At 40.5% G+C, this 19,593-nt stretch overlaps 1 protein-coding gene across 1 annotated transcript in view; it reads right to left on the minus strand.

The window, feature by feature from the left end:
* GMDS (GDP-mannose 4,6-dehydratase) overlaps window positions 1-19,593 on the minus strand; it is a 409,153-nt gene that overhangs the window by 1,166 nt on the left and 388,394 nt on the right. The window contains exon 10 of the mRNA XM_066545549.1: window positions 372-440. Within this exon, the coding sequence (XP_066401646.1) occupies window positions 372-440 (69 nt within the window). The remainder of the gene's footprint in view (window positions 1-371; window positions 441-19,593) is intronic.

Below are 19,593 nucleotides of genomic sequence, written 5' to 3' on the forward strand. Positions count from 1 at the left end.
AGCAGAACCAGGAGAGGACTTTGGGGCTTTGTCGGGCCCTTCCCACCCCAGAACCAAAAGAGGACTTTGGGGCTTTGTCGGGCCCTTCCCACCCCAGAACCAAAAGAGGACTTTGGGGCTTTGTTGGGCCCTGCCAGAGCAGCCCTGGCCCAGGCCCTGGTGTGTCAGTGCTCTGCTGTGCTCTGGGATGCCCACTGCTGCCACAGTGTCTGCTTTCTGCAAAGCAAGGATCCATGCAGAGGCACCCAAAATGGGGTTTCTCAGGGTGCTCAGGTCACTCCACACAGAGGTGTCCCCCCTCCTTTCCCCTCCCTGGGAATTGTTTTTAGAGGACGTGAACACCCAGCAGGTACAACAGAATGACCACTCACATCAAACGTGACTCTCGGCTTCCAGTTCAGCTTTTGCCTGGCTTTGGTGCAGTCTCCTTGCAGAAAATCCTGTGGAAAAGAAGAGAGAGGCACTGCAAGGACTGCTACCTTCCCCATCCTGATGGTCTCCGCATTGCTCCTGCTTCCCTGTGAACTAAGTGTGGACTCTCACTATTAGACTCTCCCAAGGGCAAATTATTTCTCTTGAAGATGCAATTTTAGTGGAAGCTCATATGCCTATAAAATCAGCAGGAGGCAGCATCCTTTTGCCAGGCTATTTCAGATGGAAAGAGTTATTCTTTGTGTGTACACAGAGAGCTTGAACTCCAGCCTTACAGCCATTCAACAGTGAACATTTTTTAAGACATTATGGTACATCTTAGTCATGCTAGAGAATGAGCTGAATCAAATTCTTTTCCTCTGTTTGTTTAAATAATATAAATCACAGAGCAAAAAAGGCACCTAGTCTCTTTCAAATAAAAACATGATCACAGACAAATGATGCTGAAAGATTGTTATGGGTGTGGGTAACCACATGCAACACCAGTAAACATCCAGCTTTTGAATGTGTACATATTTTTTTCCTAGAGTATTTTGAGTATCCACATGCAAATAAAAGTCTAAATATCTCATAAATGAAAAGAAATTGCCTTGAAATCATTACAGAAACCAAGCCTTCGGTCAGTTCACCTTACTGTTCAAGTATCCTTGAAAGAGCTGCCACACCAAAACAATCTCACAACCAGTCATCAAACATAATGTAATAAAATTAAACAAAGACAAAATCTCCTTTAACTACATTTCTAATTGAATACAAAAACTGACTGTATCTTTCTTTAAAATTGGAAGACAGTGTTTAAACAGTTAGCTTTTTCCAAAGGCATATGTTGATTGAATAAAATATATAATCTCTTCTCACAAGCTGTATATCTTTGTAGCAATAAATAATAAACTTATATCTGTCTAGGTTTAAAGAAACCCAAACAAACCCAGCTTGGTTACAGAACAACAAAGCTAACGCTGAATTCTCCTTTTTCATTTGACTTTATGGTGGTAAAACAGCAGGCTTTCCAGAAAAATGCAAGAACTGCTTTTTCTCTCCCTCTTCCACCCTCTGACCAGCAGTGGAGCTAAGGAGCATTTTGTGAATGTAGATTTTTTTTTTTTAACTTGTAATACTGCATGCTACATTTTTCAGATGCTCTCTGTTATCTTATGTGGTTCAGGTCATGTTAACTTCCAAAATCACCTCATCCTGTGCAGTAAAATGTAGGAAATTCTTCTTCATAATTGTGCACAAGAAAGCTAGACAGCTTGCTTCCAGGAGCAGAGGAAATCCACCAAAGGAAATATGGCACCGAAGCAGGGGATGTGGAACAAACACGTCTGCTGAGACTTATTCCAGGCAGCAGTTTTACTAGTTCAGTCTTTAGGCTAAAAAGCATTTCATCCTGCCTTCAGAAGAGAGTAAACAGATGGATCAGAACAAAATGATATGAAAATTTAAAAAATGCCATGATTTCCTTAAATTAGACTAAATGATTTCCTACTGCAGCCCTATAATGGGCTTTTTGAAACTGCAGCAGACATTTGAGGCCAAGTCATGCAAAACTGCATCAACTTGAGGGATCCCCTGGAGGGTCATGTGAATATGGATTGCAAAATCTGGTTTGAAATGGGAAAGACTCCCGTTAACTTTGATAAAATTTGGATCAGACTCTAATGTGCTCATGGAGGTATGTCTTTTATCTGGAGTTCAGTTTAATTTACATACGCGTGTATATATATGTGTCTGGAAACAAGGAAATCCTTCATAAAACAATAATTTCAGTATAAAAACAATTGCCTTTTATTCGGCCCTAATTCAAGCCATTAGCTAGAAGTGAAGTGTTTTAATATCACGTAGCTTTATGTCATAAAAGCTATATCGGAAAACTTAGATTTTCATTTTTATAAATGCTGTGTAAGTAAAACTTTTACATCCACAATCTTTGTATCAAAAACATACTTTGAAACTAATCCTTATCTAAGATATTGGCTTCCCATTTTAAAGAAAAAATTACTAGGAAGCACAACATGAATTGCCATGGCTTGCTGTATGTAGCTGCATTCTGCTTTTGAACAGCTTGGGAGCAGTCTTTTAACTGTCTTGGACAAATGCTTTTTCTTAAAACAGATAATCTAAAAAAATACTTTACCTAATTCCAGCCCTTTATTTAAAAACAGAAACACTCATCTGCTGAGTAGGCCAAAATATGATTGGGGGTAGGCCGCAAATCAGTAAAAGGGAAGTATCTGTAGTGCTGGATGATACACAGAGGTCACACAAACAACTAGTATGTTGAAGCCATCTAGGTATAAAAACCCTCATGTTTTTCCTTTAAAAAATTCACAAGCTTTAACAATAATGCAGTAAAGGTATTAAGGCATAATCTGTGGGAAAAAATGAAAAAGGGGGAAATAATGGAATATTTAATATATATGATAATACAAATTTTCCAGCTGACTTGGGTTAAAAGATTTTAAGTGGTCTCCTGAAGAAGTTTGTGTCCTTTTCAGGAACACAACTTTGTTAATTTATTTGAAAACAGCATTACAGAGAAAATATCTCCTAGGCACTTTTAAAAAGGTTCACTTACAGAAGTTACTAGGTACAGAGGCCAAATGAAACCATAATATTAACACCATATTACACCTAAACTCAAGGTTTGATTGTATTCTTATTAGCCAAAGCTTCAACACTGAATGGAAATGATGACTGGAACAAAGCTATTCCTGATTAAAGGATTGTATTGCAGTCACGTTTCCTGTATTTTTCTACAAGTAGCTCATAATATGAAAACAATAAGGTAATTACAATAAAATAAGAATATTAAAAAAAAAAAAAAAAGCTTCTCTTGGAACAAAATGACTGCTTGTTTATATTGTTTAAGTCTTTCACTGAAACCAGAGATGCATCTGTCAGGCTTCCAAAAGGAAAAAAAATCCACAAACAACCCCACCATCCAAAAAACCCCCTCTGGTATATTCATCATTAAAATGTATTAAGTTTTTAATAGCAGGGCATCACTTTCTGCAACTACAACCAGATCAGAAAGCAAAGAAAGAAGAGATCAGATTCCATTGGGGAAAACCTGAATTTTTATTTTTTGGGCAGTGGGGAGGTGGTCTGGGGAAATAGGGGGGGTGGTTCTTAAAAAGCATCTGCTGCTGAGTATAAACTGCCCCATATCCCTACTCCTGATGGAAAAGCACCTGATGAAATGACACCACTTGAACACCACTTCATGTTTTGTATTCCTGCAGGATTACTTTTTCTGTGCCATTGTGCTTTACATACTGACAGGAAAACAAAGCCCTTTGACTCCCTGAAAATTCTGAGAGTTTAGATACTGAGCTTAGAGTCTATAACCCTGAAAACACTGACTAAGGCTTTCTGTTGTTTTTACAGCACTCAGATCATGAACATAAAATCAAGCTTTTGCTTTTCCTTATCCATTTTGTAAGGAACAAGTCCTTATTTTCCACGCAAGCAGTTAACATAAGTGCCTAGTAATGACAAGTTTTAATGGCACGCTAAGACTCAGAAACAATGTCCAGGTAAATATTTAAAGGGGAGGAAGAAAGAAAGACAGCAGTCAAATTCCCTGTTGCCACTTAATATGAGCAAGTAAATTCTCCTATGGCTTTATATGCAGCTCACTGTCATATGACTGCCTCTCAGAGAACAGAATGAGTTCATATGATGTGAATTTTTCTGTTTTACATTTTCTGCAATTGAGGCTGTCTAACTGTGTAGAAAATACCCCATTATTACTAAATTTGCTTTTGTGATTATTCAATTTTGTTGTACAAATGCACACACACAAATGCATACAGATAAGCACCAAGACATTTGTTATGCAATGTGGTAAGGCATTTTTAAATTTGGCTTTTAAGCCATGAGACAAAAATGTGAAATATTTTAATGTAAATATCACATTTCCCAAGCTCTTGTTCTGACTGTCATTGCAGCTCCTATTTTGTCTTGAGCAGTGATTGATCTGGTTTCACTGTGCATTGTATCACTGTCTCATTCAATTACCTTTAACTGAAAATTTAAAGCCTCAAGACAACGTAAGAAAAAGGAGATAGTGTGGCCTTAAAGAAGGCCAAGGCTTCCTTTATTACTACAGCTCAGTTGATTCCCTTTCAAATCTGCCTTCACTGAAGCCAGCACCCAGTGCCAGCTTTTGCTTTCTCTTACACTAGAATAAAACTGAGATCAAGTCCTCAGTAAAACACCTTTGATGGAATTGTGTCCAGCTCTGCTTGCTAAAGCACAGACAAGGCTTTACCTCTAAATACAAACAAACTTGATCTAAGCACATAACAGTATAACTGCATCTGAAAAGCAGCCAGGATTACATTCACAATCAGCACCACTGCTTGGAAGATGATTTGTTACATCAGGGCTCCCATAAGCAAAGAGCACTGACCCAGCTTGGTGGAGGCTCTCACTTGAGTGTTTAGTCTTGCACTTTTTTGCTCAAGATGTTTTTTTCAAAAAGGGTTTCAAGAACAGAGGGGCCAAAGCTTCCTGCAAACTCCACCAGTGTTTTATTTTCCTTATTTTCTTCTTAAAACCATTACCTTTTAGCTTTAACTTATCCCATTAAAAAATCAAACAAACAACAAAAAAACCAATGAAACACATAGACAGTTGATTAGACTGCAGTTTTGTGTTTTCATCATTATCATAGAATCCTAGAATGGTTTGGGTGGAAGGCACGTCTAAGTTCATCTGGTCTAGCCTTTCTGCACTGAGCAGGGACATCTTCGACTAGGTCAGTTACTCAGAGCTCCATCCAACCTAACCTCAAGGGTTTCCAGGGATGGGGCATCTTCCACCTCTTTGGGCAATCTGCTTCAGATGCTTCAGTGTTTCACCACTCTCATCATAAAAAGTTTCTGCCTTATATTTTGTCTAAATCTACCCTCTTTAAGTTTAAAACTATTACCCTATTACCCTTTGTCCTATCACAACAGGCCCCATTAAAAATTTATATCACATGTATATATATACTAAGGTTTATCTTATGAAATAATCTCCCCTTTGTGTACTTCCTGAAACATTTTACATTTACAGATGCTAAACATTTAGTGTTTTTTAAAGAGGGTTTAAGTAGCAAATCTCAGTAGTAACACCAGTCCCACAGTACATACGTGCATCTGCTGCAGCTTATTGCTTGGAGAACAGCCTTGCTGAAGTGTTGCAAACACATCAGGAGACTGCATGCATTGCTCACTAGGCAGTTCTTTCACCATCAACCTTATCCCCCATTCCCTAGTGTTCCACCACACTTGCCACCAGGCCCAGGGACATCGTGCTTTAACCCAGATGCAACATTGGAAAACAGTTACTGTGACTTCTTTTGAGCACTCTGTTAAGAAAAGCAGAAATGTCTGACTAAACCAGAGCTGTAGAGCCTGTAAACTTGTGCCTTACTGGTGCAAAATTCAATGCATGGCTCAGCTGAGCTTGGACCAAACCCCAGAAGGAGTCACAGTAATGAGCACTGTGTCTCCTGTGCGCTGCTCTGCCTGTTCTTCTGGAGATCCACAGGACAGAGAACACTGCTTTGGCTTCTTTGCAAAGGGTAGTATTTGTTATAATATCTATAGTAACAGGGATGAAAACCCTGTATAATCATAAAGCAAGAGACTCCTATCTCCATAGTAAATATGAGGAGACTGAAGATAAAACATATTGAAGAATGAAGCCCAAGCCTAACAAGGAGCACAATAAACATCTCCAGGAATTTAAGATGAGCCAAAATGTGTTGTCTCTCAGTTTTCATTTTTTCTTTCCACTGTTCTTAGAAAAGCAAAGTTGTAGAGCAGTTAGGGTACCAAGGGAATAGAAGAATGCCAGTGAATTTGGTTCCTGATCTAAATTTGTTTTAATGCAGCATGAACAGACTGCTTTCCACTCTTGGGTCAGCAGTCTTTTGCAGAAAGACAGTATTGTTCGCAAAGAACCACAGGAAAAGGCAAAAGGCAAAAGCAACCAATAGGCTGAAACTCACATATAACTAAATGCCATTGAAAATAAGAGGCACAATGGTTTTTTTCCCCTAGCATGTTTTCCTATGCAAATCCCCTCCCTATTCAGAAAGTTTAATCTTTACTAAAACCATGTTGAGGAAGAAGGGAAGGGGAAAGATTGACTTGAGGAAAGGACAGATTCTGCGCGGCGCTGAGCCCCTGTACATCCGAAGGACCTTGGCAGACTGCGAGTGCTGGGCATCTTTAGGGTAAGGTTTTATCTCGGGACCCCCCTGTACTGCAGCAATAAGGCATCAACACAAACCACACAGTCAATAAAACCTGAGCACAACCTTGGCTTTTCCGCCAGGAACCAGGGACGTTAGAACAGAGACTTTATCTTATCAGATTGATAATCTTTAATTTGACCAGCTTCCAAAGGGTTAAGGCAAATGAACTCGGAACAGCAATAAACATTAGGGCGATAATAACAGTAATGGAGCTCCTCTCCCTCTCCCTCCTCCTCCTCCTCCTCTTCCCCTCCCTCCCCTGCGCCTTTTCCACTTCGCTGCTGCCTATCAGCCCCAAGCGAAGCCGAAGCCAGACCTCTCTCTCAATGACAGGGGGTGATAAGAGACTCGAAGAAAACAGCAAGCTGTCTGGTCTGTTCAGGAAGTCGGGGACGGGTGGTATTGTCCATCAGCGGGGCCACGCGGCGGCCGGAGGCCGGGAACAATGCTCTGCTCTGGGGAAATGGGCTCACTCAGCGCCGGTCCTGGCAGCCCCACCGCCAGCGCAGATAAAGCGCCGAGGCAGGAGGGGCTCGCCCCAGGTGCCTCCGGCGGGCCCGGATCGCGGGGCCGGAGGCGGTGCCGCCGCTCACGGCCGCGGGGAGGAGGGGAGGCCGCGGCCCCGGGGCGAGCGCCGGCGGAGCTGCCGGCACAAGAGCCCCTCACAGGGCTGAGCGCTACTCGGATCTGTCCATATGCCAAGCGAAGCCTGAGAAAACATCTTGGCCAGAGCCGTCCCTCGAGCCAGATAAAATTCCTCCCGAATTACAGCCCGATATCCTCGAAGCCAGTGCTGAATTTCACTCTCATTGGATCCGGAGCTGAGCTCGCTCGTCAGGAGCCGTACCGCACAACTCTGTGCCAGGGCATCCCGCTGCAAGTGGCACCATGGCTGCTTTTCGGGCTGCCATGCCTGAGGCAGTCCGGAGAGTGTTCCCCCTGCAGCAGGGAAAGCCCTGCTGCCGCAACAGCGAAATTCCTGCAGCTGGCTGCAGTGAGGCGGGTGCTTCCCTCCCTTCCAGTTTGCCCTGAGGCCCAATTCTCAATGCCTGGGAAGACCTGGAAATTGTTCCCCAGCCTGGATGTATGTGCAATTGTAACCTCAGCTCATGGCCCTGCAAAGTGCCAAAGAGGCTTCCGAATAGCAAGATCATTTCTAGTTCACAGGAATCCTTCTAAATAAGCAGGGAACTTCTGGAGGAGAGGAAGAAAATCAAACCCACTCCATTTGCCATATACTGACCATAATTAGGTCTGGCATGAGGGCTGGACACAATCCCAGAATCAGTGAAAGGTTTGGGTTGGAAGGGACAGTAAAGATCATCTAGTTCCAACTCCACTCCATGGGAAGGGACACCTTCCACTAGACATGGTTGCTAGCCCCATCCAGCTTTGCCTGGAACACTTCCAGGGACAGGGCATCCACAGCTTCTCTGGGCAACCTGTTGCAGTGCCTCACCTCCCACACAGTAAAGAATTTCTTCCTAATACCTAATCAGAACCCTCTTACAGTTTAGTTTAAATCAATTCCCCCTTGTCCTCTCACTACATGCTTCTGTATGAAGTCACTCTCCAGCTCTCTAGTAGGTACTGGAAGGCTGCTCTATTTCTATCTTCTTTTTTCTAGGCTGAACAACCTCAAGACTTTTAGCCTGTACCTTTTCATTGGTACCTTCAAGTCCTGCTTTTGCTCATGATTCAATGTGTTTTCCTCTTGGTTTACCTGTTCTCCACTCTGACAATTATTTTGGGGATGGAGAGTAAGAAAATAATGTCCTCATTATATGTGGTTTTATTGTTGCATTATGTATGCAACAATAAAACCACATATAATGAGGACATTATTATGACAGCATGATACCTTAAAAATTTTTATGTGTAATTCTCACCATTTTTTTAATCTGCTCTGATTAGTTTTCTCGTCACTCCCTTCTCTTCACATTTTCTGCAAAGATCAGGAAATCACTTTGTGACGTTGTTTGACTTCAGCTGGGTTTCTGAGCAGGAATGAATGTCTTTTTCAGCTGTCTTTGCTGACTGACATGTCAAGGTGAATATGAAAACTGCTAACCCCAGGAATCCATGCTGCAATCCTGCTTAATTTCTTCTCTTCTTCCACTAAAAGATACTTCATTTATAGCAACTTACACTGGAAATGTAAACAAATTCAGTTATCATCTCTAGTCAATAACAAATAATAAGTAACAAAACAGTAAACATTAGGGCAGCTATCTTGTATTCTAGTTACACATATTTATCTATCTACTTTTAGAGCATTAAGCAGCAATTTAATAAATGCAGATCTATGAAGTCAGTATATTACTTCTTCATAGAATTATTATTTTTCTTTTACAGGATGCATTGTTTGTGGTGATTTTGCTACCCCATGGACATTCACATTTCTGAAAAAAAATCATGGCATTTGTTATGTTAACATCAAAATGATACTAAAATATTTTTTGGAATGGCATGCTGCTATATTTGCCCTAATAAAAATAATTTATTCAAAATAGAATTTTTCATCTAACAAGCATGTAATTGAAACATTCTAATTAAATCACCTTTAACAGCAGTTGCTGTCTTTGCCCTTTTTTCACCTCACCAGCTGAAGTTGGGTGGGAGAGATGTCACCCCCTTCCTCAACTCTTAGAGTGTTACACAAACCTCTGTCCTGCTGAAGCTTGTGGTAAGACTTGGGGGAAGAAGGCAGAGAGGAGGTGGATATTTCTCTCTTCCTGTCTTCTTCCCTGCCGTGGATCAACTAGTACGTAGGAGTTAGCATGGAGGATGTTCAGTCATTTCTCATTGTTTGAAAGGAACTTGTAAAATAGTCCTTCCCTACAGTATGGGGGATGAAGAAGGGAGCTGCCATTTCTCTGGACAAAGTCACAATCTTCCTTTTACTGCTGGCTGTTTTTTTTAGAAGCAGCCTCCCTCTACACAGCCATAAACCCCATCTAATTTATGGGACGCATCATCTTATCCCCCACCCCTCACTGCATTCCAATTTCTCAATAAAAACCCCCATCTGATTTGAAAACCCTCTTCATGACAAAATATCTGGAGAGAGTTTAAGCTGTGAAAAGCTTAAAGGAAGCTCAAGAACTGAGATCTTTTTACCCAAGGGGGAAAAAAAATTCAAGTCCCCACATGGAGGGGACTCAGAACATGATAGTGTGGGGCTCCTGTCTGCAAAAATGAAGATATCCTTGCCTGAACACAGTTACAAGACAAGCAAGAGTCCACAAAAGGGTTAAAATAAAACAAGGTAGGATAATTTCTGATGCTGAGTATATCCCAAATGTATTCTCCTGTGCACTTCATAGAGAAGGAAGTCCAAGCAGTGGCCTTTCACATGACATCATAAAAGCCTAATTTATCACCAGCCACCAAGCATCTAGAAAATCATAACATCCTTTCAGGAAAACCATGTGCAAGATAATCAGACTTGCTTTGATGAAAGATTTAGTGCTTGAGTCCAAGTAGGACACTACAAAGAAGAACCCTTTGCAGGTAGTAGCACACAACAATGCATGTTACATTTAATGCTTCAAACTCACATTTTATTCATTAAAAAGCTTATGCATTTCCTGTCCATAAACAAACATCTTTTTACTCTGCATGTGTGTTCAACCAAACCTGCTAAGATAAAACACTGGTTAAGTCCAGACAAGGTAGACAGCTGAATATCTCTTTTACAGATGAAACACATGCTAATGCTGCAAATAAAGGCACTGTGCTCCCCATTCCCTCATCTCACAGTCCCTTGCAAGTGTGTCATGGATGTGGGTGAGTATTGCCACAGCTTGTCATAGCTTTGGAAAGGATAAAGTCCTTCCAGCACACTCAGCATCACAGCTATGCTGAACCGAGGGGTGCGCTCCCCCTAACAAATTCCAAAACATTCTGCCAAAGACCTTGTCTCTCTGTCCAAAGCTCTCACTGTTCTGCCTCATCAGTTTTTGGTGGCTGGTGTAACCTGACTGTCTTGATGGAAAAGTACTGCTCAGCAAGGAGTATATTGCCGTAAAATCAATTGGTTTCACCTTTGCAAATGAAATCGAACAAGTCTGCTCCCTGTGTTGATCAGGCAGACAAAACAGCACAAAGCAATTAATGAATGGCTACAAATACCAGCTGCATGGTGCTCAAGACTTCTTTTTGACTGTAATGGAAGTTTGTTGGTGTGTATTTAAAGATGTACAGATTCCAATTGTCGTGCAGTTCACTGATCCTGCTGCTTAATGATCTGACCCTTAGGCTCCTGCTGGTCATTGGCCACGGGTTCTTCTGGTCTGACTGGAAAAATAACCGGATTTTCCACACCATTCTTGGTAGTTTGTTGTTGCATATTCTCTGATCTTCATTAATAAAAATAACTTCCTATTACATTTCCTGCACAGGAAAGCCTGGGAAAAAAAATCATAGTTTTTCCTATGACATTGTTCACTTTCAGAGCAGACATTAAACTCACCACACAATCTTCCAATAAATCAATAAAATGAATACAACTATCTTATTTTCTTTTTAAAGATCAGTATTTTGTTTTCTTCCATCCTTCCCTTCCCTTGGTATTTAATTTCTCTCACTTTCTTTCTTGTTTAAATCTTTCCCATGTTTTGGTGAAGTTATTTTCCTGTAAAATCCCATTTATCTCTTTTTATTGTAAGACATATTTCTTTCCTGATTTGATGTGTCTCCCAGTCTTTCTCTTCCATTCAAGCTTGTCCCATTTCTCTTTTGAGCATCAATCTCCTGCTCACAAACATCATCTTAAACCTGGTCTTACTTTCCTATTTCTCCTTCATTGTCAAAACAAGTTCCCTCACACTGAGATTTTGTTCTCTTCTCCTCATTTTTACTATGGTGTTCTTTTCACTTGAACATTTTTCACTTTATTTTCTCTCTGTATCATTACAGATTTGTTCCTTTTTCTTTTCCAGTGGTACTCCATCACACACCTGATTTCTCTTCCCTCAGGATTATGTGTGGAACATTGCAGGGTTCTCAGAGACAATTCATATTACCAGTAACGCAGCAGAGATTTGCTGACAGGCCTGAAACTCTGTTGAAATAAGTTTTAAAGAAGAAATAAGATATCCTAAAGCTCACAGTGCCAGTGTAAGTAGGGGTAAAAAGCAGATTCATTGACTGCCATTACTATTCACAGTAGCTGCCTATAAAATTCCACAGATTTGGCAGTGTATTAGCCATATACACTTTAAAAGCATGGCTAACATGCTCTGCTTCTTTCCAAAGCATCACCAAATGTGTATACCACTTTTTGAAATCTGTCCTCTCAATGACCTTCTTCTCTTAAATACTTTCAATTAAAGAAGAAAGGAATTTTGGATCTGTTACCAAAAACTTCTTCATTACTTCACCCTGCAGTGGTCAAACATGAAAAACTTAATTACAGAAGGAAAACAGTTAGCATTTTCTACTGGTCCTGCCCTACTTACCAAACCTCCTCTAGCTCCACAATTAAAAAGCAAGCAAACTGTTCAGGCATACACAGCAGCAGGCATGGGCTCAGAATACTCCAATGTTTTCACCTGTATAATGTTTAAAATGTGAGATGCCTCATCAATCACTTGACTCCTTTACAAGGAAAGTGTCTCTTGAGACCACTCACACAGGAATCATTTATTGCCAAGTTTCAATGTGAAAGACAGAGCTGTTCCTCAGACAAGCAATCCTATTTTTCATTCATGTTTTGGCAGGGCAGAGATGCCAGGTAAGGGTCCCATTATGCACTGCACAAACACAGAAATGGCAGCCCTTTCTCCGAATATTTATCAAAGTCAAATATCACCTCCTGGAATATTCTGTTAGAATGCATCTACAGCTCCTTTTCAGCGCAGGTCACCAGTGAAACCTTCTAGCTTGATTTACTTTCCTTGACATATTCCAGTGTAATGACAATACATATGAACACATAAAGCCACGAATTACAGAACTTACATGTATCTACCAAGAATCTCAATAGCAGATGAAGAAAGCTAGATAAACATTTGGCAGCTTCATTTCACTTGTAACCTGAGCAAGACTTCAACAAGATGTATTATCACTTAGACAATACAGAACTGCTTCACAGCAGCACAGCAGTGACAATGAAGGACCACCAGAGAAGATACAGATTTTATGTAATTAAGCAACAGGAATGACATTACAATGGGAAGAAAGCACTGTCACCTCCATTTTATGAAGCTAGGAGGCAGGATGGCTTAGGGACTTGACCAACACCTTGGAATGAGAGGGACTAGAGAACTCAGATTGTATCCAACCATTTACCTCTGATGTATAGCTTACTACAGGTGAAGAAGCCAAGCATTCACATTACACTGCATCTGGCGCAATTTGCCCTTGCCATTGATTTGTAGTGAGCAACCCCCCAGAAGCAAACTGCTCCAAGGATGAGTGATCATACAGCATCTTGATGCAGCAGGTGGCTTATTTAACCACACGTTTCTCATTTGTCTACAATTTCACTTTATTTCTGCTCCTGGATTTTCTTTTATAGTGTCTTTCACATAAAAATCAAATACTCATCCTAGCAATACTAAAATATTACCACTGCTTCCTCAACTTTTCCAGACCAGGCTGCTATGATTGACTTGAGAGTAACAGAACTTATGAGTTTATTGGGTTGTCTTTTCTTCTCTAGAGACAACTTTCAGATGGAAAGCACACAATTAGACCAACTGTATCTTTTACAAGTAAATCAGTATACATTTTAACTGCATATACTGCAGTAAAGGCCCACAAACTTACTATTCCATACAGGCAGTGACCTGAGAGAGCTCTCGCATTTCATAGCATCTTTTGGCATCATTTATATTTAAATAATAACAGTCAGGATCATTTTCATCAACATGAGAAGAAAAGAAGTTCAGATCTAATCAAGAGACAGTTGTCTCCTGACACTGCCTGCCCTATGCTTGCTTGAGCACGTAGGCAGCAGCTGGCACTTCCACAGCTTGATCATTACTACTGCTCTTCAAATGATGCCTGTCACACAGGTTAGGAAAACATGAGTAATTAAGCATAAACAGCGTCATAAAATAATAGTAAGAAAAAAATTAATAATCATCCAAAAGAGTGTTTGGGGCAACTCCCTACAGCACCTTGGATTTCTGCCCCTTCTGCTCAGACAGTTTTCCTCTGTGTACTTTTTAATTATTTCCTTTGTGAGTCCTTTAAGGCAAAGAGGTTTGTACGGGTGGGAAAAAACACACGTACTAGAACTGATGAGAACAGTGATATGCCAAAAAGAGAAATGCCAATTAAGTATTCCTCAACTACTGCAGGCTGACTCTGAATTGCTTATGGCAAGGACTTATGCCTCACTATGAAACTGTTTGAGATGCATGGATTTTAAAGGATTTTAAATGCAAAATTTCAGGAGCTGCTTGTTCCTTATTTGATCGATGCACTACAGCTGGTCACCTGGTGCAGCATCTATCTTCTGGCCCATCTGCTCCTTATACCACATTCAGCACTTAAACCTTGTGGAGGTCAGCACAGGAATTCTGCAGTCCTCCAGTCTCGGCAGTACATGTAGATGTATGCTGCCTTTTGCTCAAATAGTCAACAACCAACCTAATTCCCAGCTCAGTTCTGTTACAAAACCAGCATAAAACAACAAAACAATAAAGATTGAGACTTGGGACCATGTTATTAACAACCCTAAGCAGGCTGTTGTAGCCTATTTTTGTGCACATGGTTACTGGAACTGAGCATGCAATTCTGGTAATTGCATACAAAAATGACCAGCTACATGAGTAACGAGACATTTGTCATCTGCAATTCTTTCTGTGTAGGAACTCCATGAAACGTGTGATCCTTCATGATAGCAGACATGCAAATGATATGTAAGAGCAGTACTCTTTTCAGCTGCTTTACATCCAGAATAGTTATTCATATATTTAACTAGAAGGTGCAACCAGCTCAATTTACTCCCACTGGGTCTGTGTTTTGCATGGGTATGAATTAGACAAAGGACAACATAGGGAAGACTCGTGCCTGTCTACATAAGAGGAAAAATAAGTGTAGCAACATACATAATGTTGAACACATTCAAATCCACATATTAAAAGAACATTTGGAGATGGTTGTTGTTCTCATTAGGTAATTTTTGCTCATCTGTGTGCCTCATTATGTATTTTCATACAAATTTCAGCATCTCTCTGAAATAAAGCTCTTCTTCCTCCAAACCCTAACTGCTTCAACTTCTATATTCAAGGCTGAAATTGTTTAACTGACCTAAGCAGAGGTGCTAACTAGCTTACTAAAAGTATGCCAGCAATTCAATACACCTGCTCATGCTATCTAACAGAAGTTTTGAGAGAATAGCTATTTCTGGAGGGAAGGGACTTGCACATTCTCATGCAGTCTCCCACTGAAATCATCAGGAGCGTGGCCAAGAAGTGACTGAGTGGGCTAAATACAGCCCAGGTTTGTAATGTTCATCATCACTGCTGGTAGCATCCCACCAGGCTAAACTCACAAATCTGACAGTAGGAAGAAACGAACTGTCCCCATGTGCCATTATTCTTGCCCTTTATATGTCTGCTTGATTTAGTTCTTTTTCCACTAATGTGATGTAGAGACCACTAAACTCAACAGCAGATTCTCTCCTTGGCTTCAGGGCTTGCTTTAAGCTCTTTCTTTCTCAGTATCAACAGATAGCATAGGAGGCACATCCAACTTGGCTCCTCCTTGGATCAAGTATTGTTGGATATTCCCAGTATCTCCAATTGTGGCTATTTTAATCTTCCATTTGATGTTTTTCTACTACACCTTTCTTCCATTTCACCATTCCCTTCCTCCCCATCTCCTTAAAGGCTCCACCTGCTGTCTTCCTATGTCACAGCTCAGTGCAATCCCCATCTTAGGCTTTCCTAAGGCTTTTCTACCTTTGACACATATGAATATACCTCAATCTTTGGTCACATCTCTGAAGAGGGTGTTCAGTTAAGTTGGCTCCCTTCACTAATCAGCTTTTCAGCAGAGTTTGCTTGCCAGGACTGGGAAAAATTACACTCAGATTCATTAATTAAGATATAATAAACTTCATGTGCTATTTAGCAATGTGCCATACTTGGCAATTAAAAAAAAAAAAGGTAGATGAAACCAGAGGAGACCCTCTGGCTCGTTTATGGACTCAAAGTATTTCTGGGAAGGTCACAAATCTTCAAGATATCTCCACAAATTAGATTTTGCACTTGGATTTCTAATTTAGCTGAAAGATGTGTAAAAACACATGCAAGCAGACAGCTCTTTGGCTATACATCTAAGGAAGCTCAAAGCATAAGTTATTACTTCCAAAGTCAATTGTAACTTATGCTCACTAAATTGGCTCCAGATCCACCCTTTTCAGACAGTAGTATAAGAATAATTTATTCTTCTGGTGAAAAGAACCCATTTTAGCTAAACCACACCCCCATCTGGGAGTCTCACCACCAGAAGTGCCAAAGGCAGAGGGATTCAGAGGTGCAAAGGGCTATTGGGGGCTGGCGGAACAGGGGTGACTAAAGCCCAGTATGCAATAGTGTCTGTCAGCATGCTGAAACATATAACCTCTCCCTAACACAGGGGGTCCACAACACAAATCTGACAGGCAAATTTGTTCCTGTGGTTCAATCATCACATTTAGATGAAGAGTTTTCCTCGCCTTTAACATCTGTTTGATTTATACCAGAAGTCCTATGGATAGTGGTGAAATCATTGCAACTTTCTGCGTGTTTTGATCTACATCCTCAATGCGTATCTCGTTTTCTCCCATTGAGACCGTGCTGTACATAAATATGGTACAAGGAGTTTGAGTGCTCTGATTGTAGACATCCGCCCCAAATGCCAAGTTAATTGCCTTACCAGTGCAGAGATAAAAAACCCTACATAAACCAGGAACTTTTCTCTCACCTATTACACTGAGTTGAACGAGGTATGTGAGCCCGTTGCAGTGGCAGCAGTGACTTGAAGCAATCTGTGCCACAAGAGCATTAACATTCCCAGGAGGAATTGCTTCACTAGCTATCCACAGAAACACTGACCTACATACAAGGCTTTTCTTTCCCCGGGTGAACTCCTGCATCAGCAGCTACCTGACAGGAACCTCCTCATGGGAGATTTTTAATAGCAGTAGCTGCTGAACAAGAGGGAACTGCAGAAAAACACTTGTTGCCAAACTGTGTGTTTAGTTGTAAGGAGGAGAAACAGATGGGGAAATCACTCTTCAGACAGTGTTTACTAGCACAATCAGCACCTGAGGCAGCACTTATTCAGGTGCTGAAATTACAGAGGTAAGTTTTACGATGAGAAATCTATTCCTCACATGACAGCTATATTTCTCGTGATGGATCATAAAAAGTAGATGATCCATCAGATAACCACTTGATTGCAACGTGCATCACAGTAAAACCATCAACCTTCTGTTTTGTTTTACGACCCTGGTTACATCTGGAATGCTTTCAAGAAAGATGTTGATGTTTGCTTTGGGTACAAACTGACTCAGAAAACTTAGTGATTTGCTACTTACATAGTAGTACATAGTAAGAATAAGGAGGAATGATAGCAGGAATACCTTCAATTTTGCTACCAGTAAGATAACTTTATTACTACCAATATAGTTTTATTGAATATTCTTCTTGGACTGGACCATAAAGAGGATTCTTAATTGTCTAACACTTTTCTGTTTTAGTCTAACAAACTATTCCTTTCAGTTGCCTATTTCCTCTTACATTATAGATCTTTCCCATAACTACTAATTCAATAATAGTAACAATAGTAATGAAGTCAGTATTTGTAGAACTCACCTAGTTCCATATTTTTATAGCAACAGTAACAGTAATTTCTTATCTTTACACATTATTTTTTGTCAGACAATTTCTAATTCTTGGCCCCTTAGAGGCAGAAAAAAAATGAAATTACTATTCCAAGTTGCCAGAGTAAGCCACAAATAAAATTTCTGATTTATCTAAGAGTATGTAGTAGAAATGTGAGCAAATTGTAAGCAAACATCCCGAAGAGACATGTTACCAAGACTAATTTTTGCAAAAACTTAAAGATTTGCTCTTGGAGATTGTTGTGATCTCAGCAGAGCGTAAAAATTGGACAAAAAAAGTTGTCCTTACTGATGTGCAGTCTGTCTCTCTGCTTGGCAAGGTTACAGCTCCATTAAACAAAACAAAACAAACTAACCCTCTGGTCTTGCACAACTCCGCCAGGAGGGCTTGAAAGTTCTCTGGAAAATTGAGGTTGCTCTGAAATTGTGGGGTTGATCCATCACATGTTGAAATCAACAACACGGAACCATAGCTCAATATTCAAATCAGTTCTCCATGCAGGTATAGCATGTCTGTAACAAGCCAGGACATTGAGTCACTTCATTCTTGACCTTAACCAAATGGGTTAAATCAATATATATTTCATACTGCCCTGCAAAAGCTCATCTGTGCTTGGTGTTAGCAAATAATTTCATTCATTCCAAGTACCAGACTTCAGTCTTTTTTTTTTTCTGACTTCATGATAAAATTCAGATGTTTTAAAAATATCCTTCTTCCCTACATGTGCCCACCCAAGCAGCAGCAGCAGGCCTTCTGCTAAAACCTGACAATGAAATCTGCTTTTGGAGAAAGACCAAACGTGGAAAACTTCAGCATAAACAAGAATTGTTTTGGAAAATTGTGACTGTACCAGCCTGGGGTAGGGGTGTTGAAAAGGAACACATTTTTGCCAGCTCAACAGACCTTATCAAGCTCCTATTTTCTTAACGGACCAAGAGTCCCTTAAGCCTCTCGTTGTACAGACCAGACCTCCTCCATTGAAATTATGCTGGTCTGAGCACCCCTTCACCTGAAATCTCAGCCTTCCTTCAAGTGGGTGCAGATCTCTCCTTATCCTGCACCTATAACCTTGTTTCTGCCCCGGCTGATGGGGAATCCAAGCTGTCCCTCCATGAAATCAACCCATACACCCTGAGCTGGGCACCAAACCCTCCCACTGTGTTTTGCCCAGTCAGACAAATGCATTTTCCTTCTGCAATACTTCCTGCAGAGATCTAGCTGGATCCTAAGGGGTCTCTGAGTGGCAGATATCTGTCACCAAAGCTAGCTGCGCCTCTGTGTCTGCCAAATCACTGAGCTACATGTGCTGGGTAGAAAGGAACAGAGATGAAGGGACTGACCTTATCTTTTTACTTTGCTATTTTACCCTACAGATATTGAGGAACAGCATGGATGAAGAGAAACAAAGATTAAGTAATGGAGGAAAGCGCTCTGCTCAATATACATAAGGACAAAATGGGCAGGAATGGGGAGTAGACTTAGAAAATACATGAGCTGCCTCTCTGTTGAGAAGTAGGTGTCCTCATTGAAGTCCCCAGAGATGCTTAGGTGTCATTAAGATGATGAAAGGAGCTTTAACACCTGCTTGTTTGTGTGCAAACAATGCCTCTTCAAGACCTAGATCATGCTGCATGTAATAAAGTACTAATGGGGTGGAAACAAATGTACTGGTGGGGACAAAGTGGGGCCTGAATGACAGAATGGAAAGGAGACAGCAAGCAGTACATCTTCTTCCACTCTTTTGTTTTTTTTATCATAATTACCAAATTTAAGAGGTGTAATTAGAAACTGGGAGTTTAAAATAAGCAATCAGTGTCTTGCCTGTACCCACAGAAAGTCAGCCAGATGCATACAAGTACTGCCACTGTTTCTACAGTATTCCAGTTATCCAAGAGGACCGTTATTTCATTCTGCACAGGAGACACTGGTATTTCAAGTTAAGAATTATTTCTATTTAAAAACTCATATTTCATTGTAAAAATATAAGACCTCTGAAAAACAGGCCTATATCTACAAAATCAAGAAATACATTAGAACGAATGCATTGGTTTTAGATGC

This window comes from Molothrus aeneus, chromosome 1, assembly GCF_037042795.1.
Source record: "Molothrus aeneus isolate 106 chromosome 1, BPBGC_Maene_1.0, whole genome shotgun sequence".
Taxonomy (NCBI): Eukaryota; Metazoa; Chordata; class Aves; order Passeriformes; family Icteridae; genus Molothrus; species Molothrus aeneus.